Source organism: Capricornis sumatraensis, chromosome 2, assembly GCF_032405125.1.
Source record: "Capricornis sumatraensis isolate serow.1 chromosome 2, serow.2, whole genome shotgun sequence".
NCBI lineage: Eukaryota > Metazoa > Chordata > Mammalia > Artiodactyla > Bovidae > Capricornis > Capricornis sumatraensis.
The window spans coordinates 127,915,543-127,937,736 of NC_091070.1; the positions used below are offsets into that span (position 1 = coordinate 127,915,543).

At 46.8% G+C, this 22,194-nt stretch overlaps 1 protein-coding gene across 1 annotated transcript in view; it reads left to right on the plus strand.

Annotated features, from left to right (window-relative positions):
- The first annotated feature begins 9,618 nt into the window (after positions 1-9,618).
- IGSF3 (immunoglobulin superfamily member 3) overlaps positions 9,619-22,194 on the plus strand; it is an 84,215-nt gene continuing 71,639 nt past the window's right edge. The window contains exon 1 of the mRNA XM_068960566.1: positions 9,619-9,784. Coding sequence (XP_068816667.1) covers positions 9,619-9,784 — 166 coding nt within the window. The remainder of the gene's footprint in view (positions 9,785-22,194) is intronic.

A 22,194-nucleotide genomic window follows, 5' to 3' on the forward strand; every position in this document is an offset into this window, starting at 1 on the left:
AGGGATCAGGTCTAAGAGCTCCTACGGATACAGAGTTTAGGGACAGTTCCATGAGTGGGGGTGAAATTCAACAAGGAGAGGAGGAGAGCCTGGCCTCCTCAACACCAGGATGAGAACTTAGAAAGGCAGACATCAGTGGGACAGTTTTGGAGGAACAGATGTTATGGGAAGATACAATGAATTTATTTAAACAAATTTCTGGAACTGGAGGCTCAAGGGCTCAGTCAAGCTCAGTGCCTTAGAATCAGTAAGAAGTGGACACCTAAAGTGAGTTTGAGATGGGTCTTTGGAATTCCGCTGTTAGAGGTAGCTTATTAGTTATCTAGTCTGAAAAATCCCATGGACGGAGGAGCCTGGTAGGCTGCAGTCCATGGGGTCACTAAGAGTCGGGCACGACTGAGTGACTTCACTTTTACTTTTCACTTTCATGCATTGCAGAAGGAGATGCCAACCCACTTCAGTATTCTTGCCTGGAGAATCCCAGGCAAGAATCCCATGGACGGAGGAGCCTGGTGGGCTGCCACCTATGGGGTTGCACAGAGTCGGACACGACTGAAGTGACTTAGCAGCAGCAGTGCTTTGTAATCAGTCATCCCAAATCTCAGTGTCTTAAAAGTTATTTTATTTTTCAGGAGTTGTCTGTAGCTCAGGACTCCAGGAAGGGCTTGACTGGTGGCTAAGTCTTGGTTCTTTCATGGGGTGGTGGTCAGCCAGTGGCTGGGACTGGGCCAGTATCGATTGACCTGGAATGGCAGGGCTACCATCTAACTGTCTTTATGGGGTCACTCCTGGGCGCTGGCTTGGGATCCTCAAGTCAGGCTGCTCATGTGGCTCTCAGAGCTCCAGGTGAAGTCACAGAGGGTCACGACTGCCACAGTCGTGTGTGCGTGTGTGCATGCTCAGTCGAGTCTGACTCTTGGTACCCCCTGGACTGTAGCCCGCCAGGCCCCTCTGTCCATGAAATTTTCCAGGCAAGGATACTGGAGTGGGTAGCCATTTCCTTCTCCAGGGGGTGCAGTCATAAGCCACAGTCATAAGCACAGCCGGATTAAAGGGGAAGAAACACCGATCCCATCTCTTTATGGGAACAATGTCGAAGTCATGTAAGCAGAGCTGGTGGGATGGGAGATCGTGTTGCAGACAACTTTGGGAATTAACAACTGTGCTCAAGTGCTTCTGGAACAGATGAACTCCCTAATAGTGTGATGACGAGCAGAGGCGAGTGGGGGCACAACCCGGGTGGGCAACCTGAGTCTCTGGGCAGGGGGCAGGAGGGGAAGCAGCCAGTGACGGAGGAGATGTGGGCAGGGGTGGAGGATGAGAACCAGATGTTCTGGGCGCACAGCTGGGCTTGCTGTGGGGACTCCGAGGCAGATATGAACAGTGAGGACAGGAGAGCGGCGGGTTTGGCCAGGACATTATGGCTCTTGCTTATCAGTTGTTTTCTTAACTAGCTCCAGCCCTCTGCTCCCCCCGCCCCTTGCCCCATTTCCCCCCTTAGCTTTCGAAATGACATTTCATTAGGAGAAGTTTTAAATTATCGTTGTCTTTTTTTAAAATTGTTTTCCTATTTTATTTTGGTATGGCGTGCATTTTTATTCATTTATTTTTGAATAGGTAACACCACCATCCAATTAATTTAAAAGGATGACTTAGGAGGTAGTCTGTGAAAATAGTCTGCTTCTCATCCCATCCCTGCTGAGGTCACTGATGTTAAGTTGCACATTGTTGTTCAGTCGCTCAGTCGTGTCTGACTCTGCAACCCCATGGACTGCAGCATGCCAGGCTTCCCTGTCCTTCACCACCTCCCTGAGTTTGCTCAGACTCATGTGCATTAAGTTGGTGGTGCCATCTAACCACCTTATCCTCTGTCGCCCTCTTCTCCTGCCTTCGATCTTTCCCAGCATCAGGGTCTTTTCCAATGAGTTGGCTCTTCGCATCGGGTAGCCAAAGTATTGGAGCTTCAGCATCAGTCCTTTCAATGAATATTCAGGACTGATTTCCTTTAGGATTGACTGGTTTGATCTCCTTGCAGTCCAGGGGACTCTCAAGAGTCTTCTACAACACCACAGTTCAAAAACATCAATTTTTCGACACTCAGCCTTCTTTGTGGTCCATCTCTCACATCTGTACATGACTAGTGGAAAAACCGTAGCTGTGACTGGTTTCATAGGTATTCTTCAGAAACTATTCTGAGTTGCTGCTGTGATGCTGACTGCAGACTTCTGCTCCCTGGCGTCCATTTCAGCCTGCATAGCAAGGGATGGGGTAGAGAGGGCGGTGCTTCATGAGCCGGCACCTCCTCTCCAGACCAATCCCGCCACCTTCACAAGCAGTCAGGGCCTGCAGACTCAGGGCTGACTTCACCCTGAATTTTGTTCAGGCTTTTCTGAACCTATAATTTTAAATGTTGCTTCTAATTTAAGTCAGATTCCTTTCATGGTGGCTTCATTTCTGCTTTGTGTGGTTTCTAAGTGTTCTTTTACTCCTAAGATAGTGATTCAGATATTTCATTCTGTTCTATCATTTACATGTAAAATTTCTTGAAAGGGGGAAAATATATAATTAGGGGAGGTCCTGAGGCTTTGGATTTTTGTATCACAAAATTATTCAGTCTGAAAAGGGACTTTTGAGATTGTCTGTGTTTTCCCATTTGTGTTTTGTTTGTTTGTGCTTAAAATTAAAAAAAATCTCTTTTAAATTTTGCATATAGGGAATTTAGCACTAGAGAGGAAACTAAAATATTACCTAAAGTTGCTCCCTTGCTCTACAAAATGCACAAAAAACCCCAGACCAACTCTGCTGTACATCCTGGTGGGGATGGTCACTTGCTGAGACCTCTCAGTTCCCTGGAGCAGGTAGTGGGGAGTTCCTGGTCCAGCTCTGGACAAAAATGCTTGAACCTGGGGTATTCCAGCTGATCCAAGCATGGAGACGTTTGGTGCTATGTGCAGGCCTGGGGCTGACTTCTCCTTAGCCTACTTTCAAAGGGACAGATTGCCACTGAACTCTGCACAGGGCTGAGATGCAGCTGATAGAAACCCAAGGCGGTCTCTCTGCAGTGCGCAGCATCGATCCGGAGCGTTTGAGGCTATTTTTTCTCTCTGAGTGTCCACAAAATTCATTACTTAACAATGAGCCTGTCAAGGAGAGCTGCAGTAAAGAAACGCTCCTCTCCGCTCCCAGGGCCTCATACTTCTGGAATTTTGCCTTAACAAGTGAATCAAATATTCTGTAAACACACTAATGGCACAGTCCATACCCACCAGGAGTTACAACTTTCTCAAAGCCCCTTTCTATCTGGTGCCTCACCTGTTACTCACTGTAGTCGTTTATTTTTTCTGGATTTGCTTGGAGGTTCTATGAAAACAGGATTTATGTAGGTCCTTTGCTCTCCAAATGCCCCCCTCCCCCTGCCCTCATGCACCGGGGCCTGTCCTCTGGGCTCTGCAGGTCTGGTGAGTTAATCGTGTCAGACAAGGATGGCTCTGCATTAACGAGTACCATCTCTTCCCTCCCTGGAGGATGGATTTCCTTTAAAGTCCTTCCTAACTTAGGGAAAACAGAAATATATGGCTGAAAAAGGATTGCTGGGCAGGATTAAAAACTAATCCTTCAGCATCCACATGCCCATTTGTTGCCTTCTGGGTTTGTTCTCCTCTCCACCTGCAAGGGCTCTTCACTTGTCACGTTGTGTGGTTAGTTATTCCACAGTGATCTTGAAAGTGGTTTCTGAGACGCTGTTTCAGTCCTGGGGGATATGTCACTGTGCAGTGACAGTCTGCTGTGCTAAGAGATGCTGACACCCCATGCCCACCACCACACCAGATCCTTGTCTCATCTGGGCATCACAAAAGGCAACTGCTTACTCCAGTTATCAGCACCAGATGGGCTGGAGACCTTTGGGGATAGTCACCATTTTCTGATTTTCTCCATGTGCAGCTCTAGCCAAGTGATAACCTTCACAGCTATATCATCAGAGCCTATGTTACTGGGATCGCTTTCTATTTTGAATGTTGGTTGTCTTTCCTCTGTCCGTCAATCATTCCTTCTTTGATTAAGTTGCATGAGTCTAGAGTCCTTGACTGCTTTCCAGGAACAGGCTCTGCCCTTGTTGACTTCGGCTACATCTTGACCTTTGTGGTGATGATGCCGCATTTGGGAGCTGTGGGGTCTGTAGCCGATGGAGATGTTGAGGATGGAATGCCAAGTACTTGGGAGCAGCCTGGAATTCACTGTCTTTTGGCAACTTTCTCCAGTTGATCGCTGGTTTATTATGGCCTAACAGGCCCCTCCCATCTGAGTGCTTGCCATCCATGAGCTATGTGACTGGTCTCCGCTCCCTCTGTCCTGCCAGGGGCTGGCTGGAGGAGATGATTTCTAGCTGTACATGATGGGGTGGTCTGGAGAGCTGGATGGGCCCAGGGATAAATTCTCTGTCCAATGATGACATCATCCCCTTCCCCCCTAAGCCTCCTCTGTTCCCATTCTGCATACCCACTCAGTTGCCTAAGATTACAGGGGTTGTTCTGGACGGCTCCCTAGATATCCTCGTGCACTCTTGACTTCTGACGTCATTTCCTTAGAATTTTTCCTGCCAGACCACCCCCCTCCACTCTCTGTGCTCTGCTCTAGCTGGGACCTCAGCAGCTCTCATCTGGGTCACTGCTGGAATCTTTGCCAGGACCATCTTCCTGAGACATGATTCAGAAGATTGATTGATTGATTTTCTCTTATTTACACCCCTCCCCATTGCCTGTGGTCCATGGGCCAAAGTCTCTTTCCAGCCACACCCTGATCCACCCCTTTCTGCTGCTTCCTCTTGGGCTTCCTTTGCCCCTCAGTTTCCTCCTCACTTGTCACCCAACTGCTCCATCACTCTGGCCCCTCCGGCTCTCTCCTGGAGGCCTGCGCACAACGCGGGCTGCTCTGTGCTGAGGTCCATGAAATACCCTCCTGCCCTCAGCCAGCAAGGATGCCCACTCCCTTAATTAAAACCTGGCTCAAGGAAACTCCTTCTCTGAAGCCTTTCCTGACTTCCCCTGGTTAGAAGGGACCCTTCCCCTGTGTCCTCCAAGTGTCCTTGACAGCCCCTCGAGCATATTGCAACCTGCGTGTACGCATCTGTCTCCCCTCCTAGACTGGGGGTTTGGGTCTGCACAGTGCCCAGCAAAGAAGAGCACCATCCATATTTGTGAAATGAATAAGAAAGCTGGCTCTGCATCCACTGACAGCAAATTTCTCTGAGCCTCGGTTTGTCTCATCTGTGAAATGGGGTCATTACACTTATCTCATGAGATGGCTGTGAAGTTGAAATGAGCTGACACCTGGAAAAAAGTTGGTGTGGCGCACATTTGGTGAGTGCTTGGAGCTGAGGAGGGACTCAGTCCTTCTTGTCCACTTCTGTTGACAGTGGGGAGGAACCCTCAGTTTCAGGACGAGTCTCATCCTTACCTTCTCAGAGCGGCCTTCTCAGCTTGTCCCTATTTGGAGAGTGTGCCCAGGGCTCCTTATAGAAAGAGGGCTGGGTTTGCCACCATAGGGCAAAGGTGTGTGAGCCCTCCTCACTTTGTGGGGGCCTCAGCAAGTGTTTGGGTTTCTCTGGTGGCTCAGACAGTAAAGAAATCTGTCTGCAGTGCAGGAGACTCAGGTTCAGTCCCTGGGTCGGGAAGATCCCCTGGAGGAGAAAATGGCTACCTGCTCTAGTGTTCTTGCCTGGAGAATTCCAGGGACAGAGGAGCCTGGCAGGCTGCAGTCCACAGGGTTGCAAAGAGTTACAACGACTGAGTGGCTAACACATTGACTTCACTTTCAGCAAATCTTCAGAACCCAGATCTTGTGCCTCACAAGTTTCTCCAGGGCCTTGGATAGTACACCTGCTGCGTCCAGTAGGGATTAAGAAACAGCCCTGTGTAACAGTGGCTGCCTGCATGTTAATGCCTGAACTTCTTTCTCAGGATTTCTCCAACTCTCTGTCACTCAGGTACCTTCTTTGTGCCCTGGAAGGATAAATTTGTCATCAAGGCTCATGGTATCTGTTAATGCTGCACAGAGGTGTCTAGTTGGAAGAAGCAGAAGAGATAACGTTAGAGAGATCAACCTGAAATGGAAAGTTTAATAACTTGGAAAATAAGGAGTTTTAGGGAAGTGACTAAACAGCTTTAGAAAAAAGGAGATGAGGTCAAACCTGTTCAACCAGGCCCTTGAGCAGAACATAGCTCAAATAGGAGGCAACTGATGAACCACGTGACACATCACACACCTGCCAGGCCACTTGGCCGGTCTGGCCCTAGCTCATTTTTGCATTAGTTTCTATCTCAACCCCTTCCCTATTTTACAGCACCCCCAGCCCTATCTACCACCACCACCACCACCACCACCACCACCACCACCACCACCACCCCCCCACCCCCCTGCCAGCTTACACAATTTCTGGCCTGTGTTAAAATGTTCGCTTGTCTTGACTGCTTTCTTGGACAGTGAGGAGGAAGGTGATTTAGGACCATTTGTTCTCATTATGAGCATAATCCATGCAGAGCACAGAATGGTTAGAAAACCCCACTGAGTGGAGAGAAAACAGTCATCGGTTACCCTCTTGCCTTCTGGCATTTTCCTGTGTGTCAGCTCGGAACTTTCCCCACCCATGTGTGTGGGAGTGTGGGGGCGTTTTTTTTTTTTTTACAGAAATACTTTCAAACCTTTTTAGAGCCTTTTCCTCCTGTAACTTAGTAATGAGCCTTCAACAGTGTTGACATCCGTCATTAATTTTCTCTGTGATTTTTAATGGCTGCCTAGTACTTCACCACATGGGGCAGTGCTGTAATTAACCCAGTCTCTAGGTAGGCCTGTCCCAGCTTCTGGGAATGCCCCAGGGTGTGTTGCCCCATTCATCTACCTCCTGCTGGAAGGGTCTTGCACTTTGCCTGCATAGCCCTCCATATTCCAGTAATGTGTCTAGGTTCCTTCTCCTCAGTTCTCTGTTCAGGGCTGTTACAGAATTAATCTCCACTCTCATGGTTCTATATTATGCATCTGTGCCCCCATTAAGAACAAGTAGGGCTCGCTGCCCACCACCTGTTCACAGTCCTGTTCAAATCATATTATTGAATTGGGAACAATATGCAACCCCAGGGCTGCCCACAGAGGAGGGCAAAGAGCTAGTGACTGAACCACCAACAGGGAAAGTTAAAGCTGAGATGGGGGCGGGGCCACAAGTTGATATTCTGTGTAACAGGTTGTGGGGGCAGAGAGGGAATCCCCGGAAACCACGTCAGTGCGCTTAACTATGAATTTTTAGTTAAGTGTCGATGTCGGTGTTTTAGCGTGCTAGATGCATAGGGTGCCTGGCTATCCACACTTAAAGCAGAGGGTGTTCCCCTCCCTGCATGGTCCTTGCTGCTCTGCGTGGTTATATGCCAGGTTATGGAGCGCAGATTGTATCTGGTCAAGCCTAGTGGACCTGCGTGGGATGAAAGTGTGTGTCATGCACACGTGCAAGTGTGCAAAGTTGCTTCAGTTGCGTCCGGCTCTTTACGACTTTGTGGACTGTAGCCTGCCAAGCTCTTCTGCCCATGGGATTCTCCAGGCAAGAATACTGGAATGGGTTGCCATGCCCTCCTCCAGGGGATCTTCCAGACCCAGGGATCGAACCTGCATCTCTTGCATCTCCTGTATTGGTAGGCGGGTTCTTTACCATTGGTGCCACCTGGGAAGCCCATGTATGTCATGACTGGTGCTCAAATCTCCAGTTTGGGAGGGCTGGTTAAGAGTTGGTCAGCCATTGAGGTTGCTGCTGGGGAATTTGCATCAAGAGGCATAGCGGCGAGCTGCCGGTGAGTGCAGCAGCAACAGTAGGTACCTGTAGGCCGTGTTTTGGAGCTCAGAAGCCGAGGCCAAGGATAGGAAGCACCTCCCTGAAGTTTTCAGTCCTGGGCCCTCCAAGGCTTAGCTGTGCTGTGACCATACTTTCGGGGTGCTCTGAGCATCCACTCTGCGGGTGCTCCTCGCTTCATTTTGCTCTGCTGACACACTCGAGCTAGTTGAATGGGCTCAGTTTCCTGTGATTTTCCTAACAGGGTGGCCCACATGTGTCGGAGGTGGTCATGGTCCAGGAGGATGGTCATCTCTGCTGCCCACCCAGCCACTGCCCTTCCTGTCCTGTGCAAACAGCCCAGCTCCCAAAGCTGCCCATCCTTTTCTAAGGGACACTGCTTGGGAACCTCTGGAACCAACTGTTAGGGCTTTTCCTAACCGTGGAGAAGTGGACACTGGGAGCCAGGGCCCTGCTGGAGTCATCAACTCACATATCCGTGATGTTTACAATCTCTCCTGGCTGAGCGCCGCCCAGGGCAGCACAGATAGTGACACAGTCACTCACTGTTTAGGGCCTCCAGCCTGGAGAGGCCAGCGGACCTGGAGGAGGAGAAGGCTTGGGGCAGGGGCCTTGGGTGGACTTGAGAAGAGCGTTCATATATTGCATGAGGAGGCTTACGGGGCGGATTGTGCCAGGAGTGGGAAACTGGTGTGAGGTCCCCTGCAGGCCTGGGTTCACACCCTTGGCAGCGAGACAGCCCCCGCTTTCTAGTCCGGGCACTGGGAGGCAGAAGGCAGGGCATGTGTTTAGGAACATGGCAGACTGACCCCTGTGAGCTTCCTGACGTGGAGGCCATCCCTTCACATCACGTCTTATTCCTGATGCCACCAGGGAAGCCCTCTGGAAAGGTCCTCTGCTTCCCTCTGCTGCCCCACGAGCAGGCATCCTGATGCTGCCCGAAGAATCCCATTGAGATGGTTCAGGAATGACCTGGGCTCAGTGGTCCTCTTCCTGATGGGACTTGCCGGCTTCCAGGAGGAAGGGCAGGAGGATGAGTTGAGGGCGGCTGAAGAGAAATTGCTCTGTGTGAGGGGAGGGTGTGGCAGAGAGTGAAGAGACTGTTGTGAAGCCCAGCAGACACCTCTTGATCAGACTCAGAATCTAGAGCAGTTGGAACACCTTTGGTCCAGAAATGCACCCTAAAATAGCAGCATGGCAGCAGTTCTGAGATGTAGGCTTGTGGGAAGGACCAAGGCAGTCAGTGGTTGTGAGTGATGCTCCTTTACTAGAACTCACGGTAAGCTTATGGCTTCTAGGCCCCTGGACTTGGCAGGGGCTGTTGTGCCATGAGGCCACCTTGTTATTAAAAAGAATCGGCCTGACACTCAGTCCACTTCTGTTATCTTTGAGACCGGATGGAGGGAAACAGTGGTCAGTAGATCTAGAGTAATTACAGGGAGAGCATTTACAGGCAAGTAATATGATTCCATCTTTTAAATTTTTTTCCCCTCCGGAAAGCAGAAGGCAAATGCTGGTACTTATATTCCATTATAACCATTTTCCACTGGGTTTGCTGCCTTGAAACATGATGGGACTGGGAGAGGATCTGTCTCATAGCCATGGGCATGGTTGGCAGGGTTACAGGGCTACCCCTTGGCTGCCTGTCCTTCCAGAGGTTTCCATGCCATCCTTAGGTTGGGGTGAGGGGTGATCCAGGTGAAGAATATTATGGGGTGGGTAAGACTCTGGAGCATTATCCCTGCCTTTTAGGGAAAGGAGTGGAGGGTATCGGCAAGAGGTGAGTGATGGGAGAGGAGGAGCCCAGGTGGAAGAGCAGGGAGATGCAGTCTTTCGGGCTGGTCCTCGTGCCAGCGACATCGTGGGATGAAAGGGCCATCCTGGACGTACACACGTCTTCCCTGTTGTTTAAACAGTCAAGGATAGAGGAGCTGGAAGATGTCATAAATTCAGGTGAGGAAAGGACAAGAAATTGAAGGCATGTGAAAAAAAGAAGGGTTTGTTGGTTATAGCCAAAGCTGTTCAGTTCAGTTCAATTAAGTCGCTCAGTTGTGTCCGACTCTTTGCGACCCCATGAATCGCAGCACGCCAGGCCTCCCTGTCCATCACCAACTCCCAGAGTTCACTCAGACTCGCTTCCATCGAGTCAGTGATGCCACCAGCCATCTCATCCTCTGTTGTCCCCTTCTCCTCCTGCCCCAATCCCTCCCAGCATCAGAGTCTTTTCCAATGAGTCAACTCTTCGCATGAAGTGGCCAAAGTATTGGAGTTTCAGCTTTAGCATCAGTCCTTCCAGTGAACACCCAGGACTGATCTCCTTTAGGATGAACTGGTTGGATCTCCTTGCAGTCGAAGCGACTCTCAAGAGTCTTCTCCAACACCACAGTTCAAAATCATCAATTCTTCCGCCTTCAGCTTTCTTCACAATCCAACTCTCACATCCATACATGACCACTAGAAAAACCATAGCCTTGACTAGACGGACTTTTGTTGGCAAAGTAATGTCGCTGCCTTTGAATATGCTATCTAGGTTGGTCATAACTGCTTAAAGGTTTGTTATATTGTAACTAAAATTTTTTAAAGTTTTGTCTAAAGTATTAGAATGTTTAAAAAAAGTTTGTAGCAGTCCTGTAAGGTGGCAGCTTTAACATTTAGCAATGAGTAAATTAGGCAGAAGCTCAAACTACCAGGGGCTTATTAGCTACATGTCCTGGGATGTGAGGCAGCCTAGTGACTCAGCTGTGCGGATGTCACGGAGATCAGAGTTGGTTTGGGATGAAGTGATTCATTGCATATGCAGCCTTCTTTGTTCTGGAGCTGGTAGTCACACTTTAGAAGTGGCATCAATAATTTAACATTTATTCATCATTGTCTCTAGAACATCTCTTTTAGGTAGCACTGGGGATTTCAATTAAAAAAAGAACGAAGAAATAAATGAGTGATGTTTTTGTCCTTGAACTTAACACCAGGTCAGGCCCTCGTCTTGTCTCACCTGATTCTTAATTTGGTCTCCCTGCTTCCAGTCTTGCCCTCTGCTCTGTCCTCCATGCCACTTGGCTGATGATTCAGAAACACGAATCTGATCTGTCTCCTGCTTCCCTCTTCTCAGCTTCCTCTGGCCCAGAGGAGGGGTTTGACTTTAGGAGTGTGGCTTTCAGTTCCTTTTCCCACCTGGCTGTGATATGCCCCACAGTCACGGGGCACAAGAGACCTGTACACCTCTGGCTAATTCTGGGACATATTGCAATGTTTTCACATGACATGTACCTCTCCTTGCTTGCTTCAAGATCCATGTTACTACTTCTGTAAAACGTTTTTGGCCTTACTTTCTCTCCTTTTGAGAGGTCTTAACCTTGTACTTTGGGCCTCACTGTCGTCGCAGCCTCTCGTATAGTATTAATTAGTTACGTGTATTTTTTGGGGGAGTTATGTTTTTTTGTTTGTTTCTAAAGTGTTTATTTATTTTCTTTTGGGATTGTCAGCTTAGGATAAAACTGTGTCTTATTCATCTCTCCTTCACAATCTCCATACTAGTCCCCTTCTTGTAACAGGTATTCAGAAAGTGTCGGCTGAAAGTGTAGAGAGTTCTAGTTATCTTTCCCATGTGACACATTGTTCCAAAACTCAGTGACTTAAAATAATCACTTTATTATGCTCACAGAGTCTGTGGGTTGAAAATCTGGGCAGACACAGCAGGAGTGGCTTCTCTCTGCTCTACAGTGTCCAGGGCCTTGGCTGAGACGGTCCCGAGGATGGGATCGCAGCAGCTCACAGCTCAGGCCTGGCACCTTGAAGTATTGTTCCTGCACTTACCTGGCTGGTGGTGCTGGCTGTTGATTGTGAGCTCTGCTGGGACTCTGGACTGGAGTACCCTCCTCGTGCCCTCTTCCTGGGCCTTGGACTCCCTCACAGTGTGGCAGCCTCAGGTCTTCTTCCATGATGGCCTCAGGTTGCAGAGTGGATGCCACATCCCTTTTTATGACCTAGCCTTGAAAGGCACCCCATGTCACAAACCTGCCCAGATTCAAAGGGAAAGGTTATGATAAACTTCATCTATTGGTCTTGTTGCAGAAGAGCACGTGGGACAGGAGATATTACTGCTGTGTTTGGATGGGGGTTCCCAGGTGGTGCTAGTGGTAAAGAACCTGCCTGCCAATGCAGGAGAGATAAGAGAAGTGGATTCCATCCCTGGGTCGGGAAGATCCCCTGGAAGAGGGCACGGCAACCCACTCCAGTACTCTTGCCTGGAGAATGCCATGGACAGAGGAGCCTGGCGGGCTATGGTCCATGGGGTCGCAGAGTCAGAGACTACTGAAGCGACTTCGCACACATGCACGTGTTTGGATAATAGAACCTGTGGTGGTGATGTGGGAGAGGTTAGTTCACAGCAGGAGCTAATATCACTGACTGCTATTGCTGCTGGGCCTTCCCAGGTGGCGGTAGTGGTAAAGAACCGGCCTGCCGATGCAGGAGATGAAAGAGGCACTGTTTTGATCTCTGGGTTGGGATGCGCCCCTGGAAGAGGGCATGGCAACCCATTCCGGTATTCTTGCCTGGAGAATCCCCACAGGCAGAGGAGCCTGGCGGGCTACAGTCCATAGCATCGCACAGAGTCTGACACTGCTGAAGCGACTTAGCGCACACTACTGTTACTACTACAGGTGCAGGTTGAATGCATATTGAGTGCTTACGATGGGCCAGGCACTAAGGGTCTTAAATGGACTAAATCATTGATGCCTTCAGCAACATTATGAAGAATATATTACTTTAGAGGTGAGGGTGCTGAGGCACAGGGAGGTTGAGTAACCAGCCACAGTCTCACAGCTCCTGCCTATGCTGGAGAGATCAGGGACAGAGAAGGTTCTGGAAGTAGCTCCATTCTTCAGGTCTGCTGCTGGATTGTGCCACTGCACATATCACGTGGGTGTTGACGGCTGCTTCAAGGGATGTTTTGATGAAAGTAAGGACCCGGATGCAGGTCTTTATGCTGGTGGTGTAGGGAAGCTGAACTGTGAGCCATCCTGGCTCCGTGGCTCCACTGTGTTTGTACCTTGGTCAGGCCGCCTTTGGAGGGCAGAGACATTGACCATCCTTGTTAAGTGTTTTCCATAGTGTAGGTGTCTGCAGCCTAGCTCCATTAACCCCTCCCCCACCCCGACTCCTGCCTCAGGTTCTGATTCTATATGGTGAGTCCCTAAGAGGATGTGCCTATTGGGTTGCTGTGAGCATTAAAATTAATACATGTAGCTCACTGTCTAAAATCAGGGCCCGGCAAGTGCTGGCTCTCGTTGGGCAGGGCCAGGCTCAGTGTCTGTCTGTCCCCTGTCCAGAAAGGGATCAAATGAAGCTTGTTTTTAGCTCGTGCCCCTTCTTATCCTGCCTTGGCTGAAGGCCAGAAAGTGGGAATCCCCAGCCTTGTCATTGGAGTGGCCTTCCTCACTGCTGTCTCGGAGCCTTTCTGTTCTGTGAGGCCCTTGGGAGGCTTGGTCTCCACTCCATGGTCGGTCTGTTTGGCATTTTTAACCTGAGACCCTGCAGATACCCCATCACATCTTCAGGACCAAGTTGGCAAGGAAGCTCAGTGGGTAGATTGTCATCACTTATCACTGATATTCACTAGGCATGTTCAGTATGAACCACAGACTCAGAAAACCATTAATCATGTTCTTTGTCTTGGAGAAAGTGATTTAACCTGGAAGACCCTTTCCTCACCTGGTAAATTTGGCTATAATGAAATCCCCCTTGGAGGACTTCACTGATGGTCAAGTGATTAAGAATCTGCCTTCCAGTACAGGGGATGCAGATTCGATCCCTAGTCGGGGAACTAATATCCCACATTGCTGCTGGGTGAGAGAGCCCGCCTGCTCTAAAGCCCGCACTCTGTGGTAAGAGAAGCCTATTTGAAAAGATAAAAAAGAAAAAAGAAAAAATAGAAAAGTAAGGCCAAGAGACATTGGGTAGATTAGCAGAGTTAAATGAAATCATTTATTTGTTGTAAGGATCAAATAAGAGGATGTATGCAGAGAAGTTAGGATATTGTCTGACACACGAGAGTGCTTATCATCTTTGTCATTAACCTTCATTTTAAAACATACGTGCTTATTTTTAAAAAATGGTAAAATAGAGGAAAGGAAAAGAGAGGGGGAAGAAATCACTCACCACTCAGATTCAGCCCAGTATCAATGTTTTGCTTGGTCATTTTTCTCAGTATTTTTTTAACATAAATTTACTGCCTGTGCCGTTTTGCATTTTTAACTGAAATTCAAACATTAATGTTCTCTTTAATGGTTTTACTTAGGAAAACTTTTCCTGTTTTTGGATTGGTACCTATCTCATTTGATAGAACCAAGAAGAAATTTTTAAATGTTCATTTGATGCCTTTCACAGTAGTATTTGATCTCTAGGATTACCTCTGAGCTGGATATATGTTCTATTACATTATTCCCATTTTACAGGTAAAGAAGTATACTTATGTGGCCGAGTCACATGTAGAATTTGTAAAAGCTGTGTGCTGATTGAAATCTGAGGCTTATAGAGGTCACAACTGAAATAGATGTGGGATGGTGAGCTAGATCCTTCTGACACTTTGACACTCTCACTTACGTGTCTTGAATTAGACATTAGATCCCGTGCTTAGAGATGTGAGTCTCTCAGCCCAGGCATGTTCCAGAAATGCATAAGAAGCTGACTTTCACAGGCACAGCAGCCACCCCTCCCTGCTCACTAACTCCTGAATCATACTGCCTCTAGCCAGGTTGTCTAGGACTCAGCACAAAGGAAAAAGAGGGAGCAAACATGAATGAGCAGTATCTTGAAAAACTAGTTAAGCTATATCATGTATTTATGTGAGTAGAAACTGTCCAAATTAATCTGAAAGGACATAGCCTTTCCCACTGACTATTTATTGTCTAAAGCAATGATTCTTAATCTTTTTCTTTTTTTTTCTGGATCTTGAAACCTTTCAAGAATCTCTTGAAGTTTATGGAACTCCTTTCCAGAAGAACATACACAAGTTCATGTAATATAATTTTTCATTCCATTTTAAGACCCATTGGTGTCTTTATCATTCATATGTTGGTACAAAAAAATTATCTCCAAACTTAAAGGAACAGTAAATTCTCATTTTTATTGTAAATGTAAAACTGCTCTAAAAAAATTGTCCTAAAATAAAAATCTTGATCGGAGAAACTGTGTTCTGCTGAACCACTAGTTACTGCAATTGTGAATATAATTCTTAAAGCGAAAACAAACAAACAAAAAACTCAGAGTATAAAACAATAGTAAGCATTATTCTCTCATACAGTTTCTGTGGATCAGGAATTCAGGAGCATCTTAGCTTTAGCTCTGGGGCTGGAGCTCCCAGGAAGGGTGTAGTCAAGATGTCATCTGAAGCTGCAGTCACTGAAATCTTGTCTGGGGCTGGAGGAGGCAGTTCCACGGCGACCGTGGCTGGTTGTTGGCACTCGGCTTCATGTGGGCCTGGTCATAGGCCTGCCTTGGTGTCTTTGTGACATGGCATTTGGCTTTCCTCAGGATATGTGAGCCCATAGAGCGAGGCGGAAACCCCAGTGTCTTTTTGCTTTGGAAGTCACACTCCGTTGTTTCTGCATTTCCTGTTAGTCACAGGTGTTAGCTCTATTAAGTGCAGAGGGCAGGTCTGAGGGAGTAGCTCTCCAGGTGTGCCACCTCCCAGCACTTTGACCTGGAAGTTCTCCTTATCCTATCATTTAGGGTTTTTATGCAGAGCAGTGGGGGCAGTGTGTGGTGTTACTACATAGGCATGACTGATTAAATCTTTGGCCACTGGTGATTAAACTCTACTTCCAACCCCTTTCTCCTCCTTTAACTTCAGAGGGTGGGGCTGAAAGGTCCACCCCTCCAAGCATGATGAGTCCCTCTGAAACTAACGACTCACCTTGAATTACCTCATTAGCATAAACTTCTGTTTGTTCCCAGAGGCTCCTTGTGAATGACAAAAGACACTGTAACTCAGGAAATTCCAAGAGTTTTAGGAGCTCTGGGTCAGGAACCAGTGACAAAAACCAAATACATAGTTTTTATTTTTACTGAACTTGAGTTTGGCTGCTTGCTGCTTGAAAGCCACGTAAGAGATGAGTATGGTTGGAAAGGAAAGGAAGGTTACTCTATTCAGGAGGTTGATAACCTGGGGAGATGACATTCATGCCCAACTCCCAACTCCGAAGATTCTGCTAGACCATGAAAGGGAAAGTCATCTGGCAGGGTGGTCAGAGTCTTCTTTATCTTCAGCTGTGTGCAGACTTTCTTCTCATTGGTTAGAAAGAAAAAAGAAAGTGAAGTTGCTTAGTCGTTTCCGACTCTCATTGGTTGGTGGTGAGGTAATAGGGTGGTGCTCCAGGAATCTCCAGCATAAGCTGAAGGTACCATCCTCTACCTGGGTGGGGGCCTTCGTACCTGTGCTGTGTGCTGTGCTTAGTCGCTCAGTCATGTCCGATTCTTTGCGGACCCCACGGACTACAGCCCTCCAGGCTCCTCTGTCCATGGGATTCTCTAGGCAAGAATACTGGAGTGGGTTGCTATGCCCTCCTTCAAGGGATCTTCTCAACCCAGTGATCAAACCCAGTTCTCCCGCATTACAGGCGGATTCTTTACCGTCTGAGCCACCAGGGAAGCCGGATGAGGGCTTAGTACCTGCAGAATTCAAAACTATTGATGTTTTTTTGGTTTGTTTGGTTTTTTTGGTTTTGCCACATGGCATGGGCTTCCGTGGTGTCTCAGATGGTAAAGAATCTGCCTGCAATGCAGGAGATGGAGGAGATGCAGGTTTGATCCCCAGGTCGGGAAGATTCCCTGGAGAAGGGACTGGCTACCCACTCCAGTATTCTTGCCTGGAGAATTCTCTGGACAGAGGAGCCTGGTGGGCTATAGTCCTGGGGGTCGAAAAGAGTCAGACACAACTGAGCGACTAAAACACAAACAACAAAGACAAAAGTATGGGGGAATCTCAGTTCCCCGAGCAGGGACCAAACCTGTGCCCTATGCTCCCTGCAGTGGAAGTGTGGAGTCTTAACTGCTGGACCTCCAGGGAAGGCCCTCAAAGGCATTGTTTCTGTGTAATCCTTGAGGAAGAATCCAGACCCTGTCCCATGGTGGTACTATTGTTTCTTGACTGTTTCTTCTCAATTTCTACATTTCTCTCCCTTCTCTCATTGTTATTTAGTCTTTGGAACCCCATGGACTGTATAGCACGCCAGGCTCCTCTATCCTCCACTGTCTCCCTGAGTTTACTCAAATTGGTCATTAAATTCTCTGATTAGCAACTCTTTGAATCTGCCCTTGGGAATTCAGAGAAGGTCAAGGAGGTTGGATGAAACCTATTTCCAATGAATGAGAAACAGGGGACCTGAAAAGGATTTGTATCCAGGAGGGCCCCATAGAGTCCTGCTCTGTTTCATTATTATTCATATATCACATGAGTCAAAACAGAAGAAATTTCATGATCATGCATTGTTTTTATTTTGGTTAAATGTTTTTTTCCTAATTATACTGTTTGCAGAGGTCTGAGGGAAGAAGTAAAAATAAAGAAGAAAATAAAAATCAGTTGCCATTTTTTTCACCCAAGATTTTCTTTCTAGTCCTTTTATTTGTTTATGAGTTTCTTTTCTCTATGAAAACATGTTTCTTCAAATATAATTAACATATAACATTATATTGGTTTCAAGTGTACAACATAATGATTCAGTATTATATGTATGGTAAAATTGTTACCAAAGCAAACTCTGGTCTCCTGCCAGATGCATGCTGCAAAGCCAGTCTACTGACTGGTTGTGGTGAGGAAAGCACAGTGCTTATTGCAGGCACCAAGCAAGGCCGCTAATGCTCAAAAGATCCAAACTCCCCAATGGCTTTCAGAGAAGAGTTTTCAAAGGCAACATTAGAGGTTAGGGTTGCAGAATGTGTGATCAGCTTGTGACCTTTCTTCTCAGGGGTTTGTGGTGAGGTAATGGGGTATTGTTTTGGAAAACTTTTAACCATCAACCTTCTGGTTCTAACCAGTTTGAGGTCGAGTGCTCGTGGTCAGCATATAGTCTCCATCATCCACCTTAGGTGGGAAGGGTCTTGGTTCCTGCAGAACAACTCAGAGATATGCATCAGATTGTTATATGTGTCTCTTGAGGAGAAAGTAGGAGCCCAGTGTCTCTGTTTGGTCTCTGCACTTTTGCTTAAGCTATCATTACTTTTCTTGCTAGACTGCTTTTCCTTTGTTCCCACATTTCCTCAGTTCTCTAACTAGTTACTGCTTGAGTCTGCTGTTTGGAATTTGGGGAAGGCCTGCTGCTGCTGCTGCTGCTGCTAAGTCGCTTCAGTCATGTCCAACTCTGAGCGACCCCATAGACAGCAGCCCACCAGGCTCCCCCGCCCCTGGGATTTTCCAGGCAAGAACACTGGAGTGGGTTGCCATTTCCTTCTCCAATGCATGAAAGTGAAAAGTGAAAGGGAAGTCGCTCAGTCGTGCCCGACTCTTAGTGACCCCATGGACTGCAGCCTACCAGGCTCCTCCATCCATGGGATTTTCCAGGCAAGAGTACTGGAGTGGGGTGCCATCACCTTCTCCACATGGGGAAGGCCTAGGAAGACTTAAAGCTTCTTTCTGTAGTCAAGAAATGGGGGACAGAGAGGGGCTTTTGTACCCAGGAATGGCCGGCAGGATCCTGCTTGGTTTCAGAGTGATTACCTCCACAAATCTAGTTAATTAACATTAACTAGTTAACTACATTGCCACACGTAGTTATAGAACTTTTAAGATTTATTCTCCTAGCAATGTCAAATATACAGTACAGTATTGTTAACTGTAGTCACCATGCTATAGATTATATCCCTAGGACTTGTTTATTTTGTAACTGAAAGTTTGTACCCTTTGACCACCTTCACCCACTTCCCACCTCTGCACCCCTGAGCATAACACCCCCAAGGTCTATCATGTTGTTGAAAATGGTAGGATTTCCTCCCTTTTTATGATTGAATAATATTCCGTTGTATTTATGTACCACCTGCTGTTTATTCATTCATCAGTTGATGCACACTTAGGTTACTTACATGTCTTGGCTGTGATAAAGAATGCTGCAGTGAACATAGATGATCATGTATGTTTTTGAGTTAGTATTTTTGTTTCCTTCAGGTAAATATCCAGAAGTGGAATTGCTGAGTCATATGGTAGTACTGTTTTTAATTTTTTTGCACAACCTCTGTATTATTTTCCATAGTTCACTTCAGTCGCTCAGTCGTGTCTAACTCTTTGCAACCCCATGGACTGCACCACGCCAGGCTTCCCTGTCCATCACCAGCTCCGAGAGCTTACTCAAACTCATGTCCATTGAGTCAGTGATGCCATCCAACCATCTCATCCTCTGTCGGCCCCTTCTCCTCCCGCATTTCAATCTTTCCCAGCATTAGGGCCTTTTTCAATGAGTCAGTTCTTTGCATCAGGTAGCCAAAGTATTGGAGCTTCAGCTTCAGCATAAGTCCTTCCAATGGATATTCAGGACAGATTTCCTTTAGGATGGACTGGTTGGATCTCCTTGCAGTCCATGGGACTCTCAAGAGTCTTCTCTGACACCACAGTTCAAAAGCATCAATTCTTCAGTGCTCAGCTTTCTTTATAGTCCAGCTCTCACATCCATACATGACTACTGGAAAAACCAAAGCTTTGACTAGACAGACCTTTGTTGGCAAAGTAATGTCTCTGCTTTTTAATATGCTGTCTAGGTTGGTCATAACTTTTCTTCTAAGGAGCAAACATCTTTTAATTTCATGGCTGCAGTCACCATCTGCAGTGATTTTGGAGCCCCCCAAAATAAAGTCTATCACTGTTTCCATTGTTTCCCCCTCTATTTGCCATGAAGAGATGGGACCAGATGCCATGAACTTAGTTTTCTGAATATTGAGTTTTAAGCCAACTTTTTCACTCTCCTCTCTCTCCTCTTTCACTTTCATCAAGAAGCTCTTTAGTTCTTCTTCGCTTTCTGCCATAAGGGTGGTGTCATCTGTGTATCTGAGGTTATTGATATTTTTCCCAGCAATCTTGATTCCAGCTTGTTCTTCATCCTGCCCGGCATTTTGCATATAAGTTATATAAGCAGGGTGACAATATACAGCCTTGACGTACTCCTTTCCTGATTTGGAACCAGTCTGTTGTTCCATGTGCAGTTCTAACTGTTGCTTCTTTGACCTGTATACAGATTTCTCAGGAGGCAGGTAAGGTTGTCTGGTTTTCTCATCTCTTTATGAATTTTCCATAATTTGTTGTGATCTATACAGTCACCCCACTCCAGTACTCTTGCCTGGAAAATCCCATGGACGGAGGAGCCTGGTAGGCTACAGTCCATGGGGTCACTAAGAGTTGGGCACGACTGAGTGACTTCACTTTCACTTTTCACTTTCATGCATTGGAGAAAGAAATGGCAACCCATTCCAGTATTCTTGCCTGGAGAATCCCGGAGACAGAGGAGCCTAGTGGGCTGCTGTCTATGGGGTCGCACAGAGTTGGACACGACTGAAGCGACTTATCAGCAGCTTAGCAGCATACAGTCAAAGGCTTTGGCATAATCAATAAAGCAGAAGTCGATGTTTTTCTGGAACGCTCTAGTTTTTTCGATGATCCAACTGATGTCGGCAATTTAATCTCTGGTTCCTCTACCTTTTCTAAATCCAGCTTGAACATCTGGAAGTTCATGGTTCACGTACTGTTGAAGCCTGGCTTGGAGAATTTTGAGCATTACTTTGCTAGTGTGTGAGATGAGTGCAATTGTACAGTAGTTTGAACATTATTTGGCATTGCTCTTCTTTGAGATAAGAATGAAAACTGACCTTTTCCAGTCCTGTGGCCACTGCGGAGTTTTCCAAATTTGCTGGCATATTGAGTGCAGCACTTTAACAGTATCATTTTTTAGGGTTTGAAATAGCTCAACTGGAATTCCATCACCTCCACTAACTTTGTTCATAGTGATGCTGCCTAAGGCCTGCTTAACTTTGCACCCCAGGATGTCTGGCTCTAGGTGAGTGATCATACCATCATGGTTATCTGGGTCATGAGGATTTTTTTGTATAGTAGTTCTGTGTATTCTTGGCACCTCTTCTTAATATATTCTGCTTCTGTTAGTTCAGTCGCTCAGTTGTGTCCGACTCTGGGACCCCATGAAGCGCAGCATGCCAGGCCTCCCTGTCCATCACCAACTCCCGGAGTCCACCCAAACCCATGTCCATCGAGTCGGTGATGCCATCCAACCATCTCATCCTCTGTCATCCCCTTCTCCTCCTGCCCTCAATCTTTCCCAGCATCAGGTTCTTTTCCAGTGAATCAGCCGTTCGCATCAGGTGGGCAAAGTATTGGAATTTCAGCTTCAGTGTCATTCCTTTCCATGAACACCCAGGACTGATCTCCTTTAGGATGGACTGGTTGGATCTCCTTGCAGTCCAAGGGACTCTCAAGAGTCTTCTCCAACCACAGTTCAAAAGCATCAGTTCTTCTGTGCTCACCTTTCTTTATAGTCCAACTCTCACATCCATACGTGACCACTGGAAAAACCATAGCCTTGACTAGATGGACCTTTGTTGGCAAAGTAATGTCTCTGCTTTTTAATATGCTGTCTAGGTTGGTCATAACTTTCCTTCCAAGTAGTAAGCGTGTTTTAATTTCATGGCTGCAGTCACCATCTGCAGTGATTTTGGAGCCCCCCAAAATAAAGTCAGCCACTGTTTCCCCATCTGTTTGCCATAAAGTGTTGGGACCGGATGCCATGATCTTAGTTTTCTGAATGTTGAGCTTTAAGCCAACTTTTTCCCTTTCCTCTTTCACTTTCATCAATAGGCTCTTTAGTTCTTCTTCACTTTCTGCCAGAAGGGTGGTGTCATCTGCATATCTGAGGTTATTGATATTTCTTCTGGCAATCTTGATTCCAGCTTGTGCTTCCTCCAGCCCAGCGTTTCTCATGATGTAGTCTGCATATAAGTTAAATAAGTTAGGTTCATACCATTTATGTCCTTTATTGTGTCCATCTTTACATGAAATCTTCCCTTGGTATTTCTAAATTTCTTTAAGAGATCTCTAGTCTATCCCATTCTATTGTTTTCCTCTATTTTTTGCATTGATCACTTAACCCTCCTTGCTGTTCTTATCCCTCCTTGCTATTCTTTGAAACTCCAAATTCAAATGGGTATATGTTTCCTCTTCTCCTTTGCCTTTAGCTTCTTCTTTTTTTTTTTCTTCTCTCTTTTTTTCCATAGTGTCTGCACCAATTAAATTCCCACCAACAGGACACAAAAATTCCCCTTTACCACATCCTCGTCAGCACTTGTTATTTCTTGTCTTTTTGATAGTAGCGTTC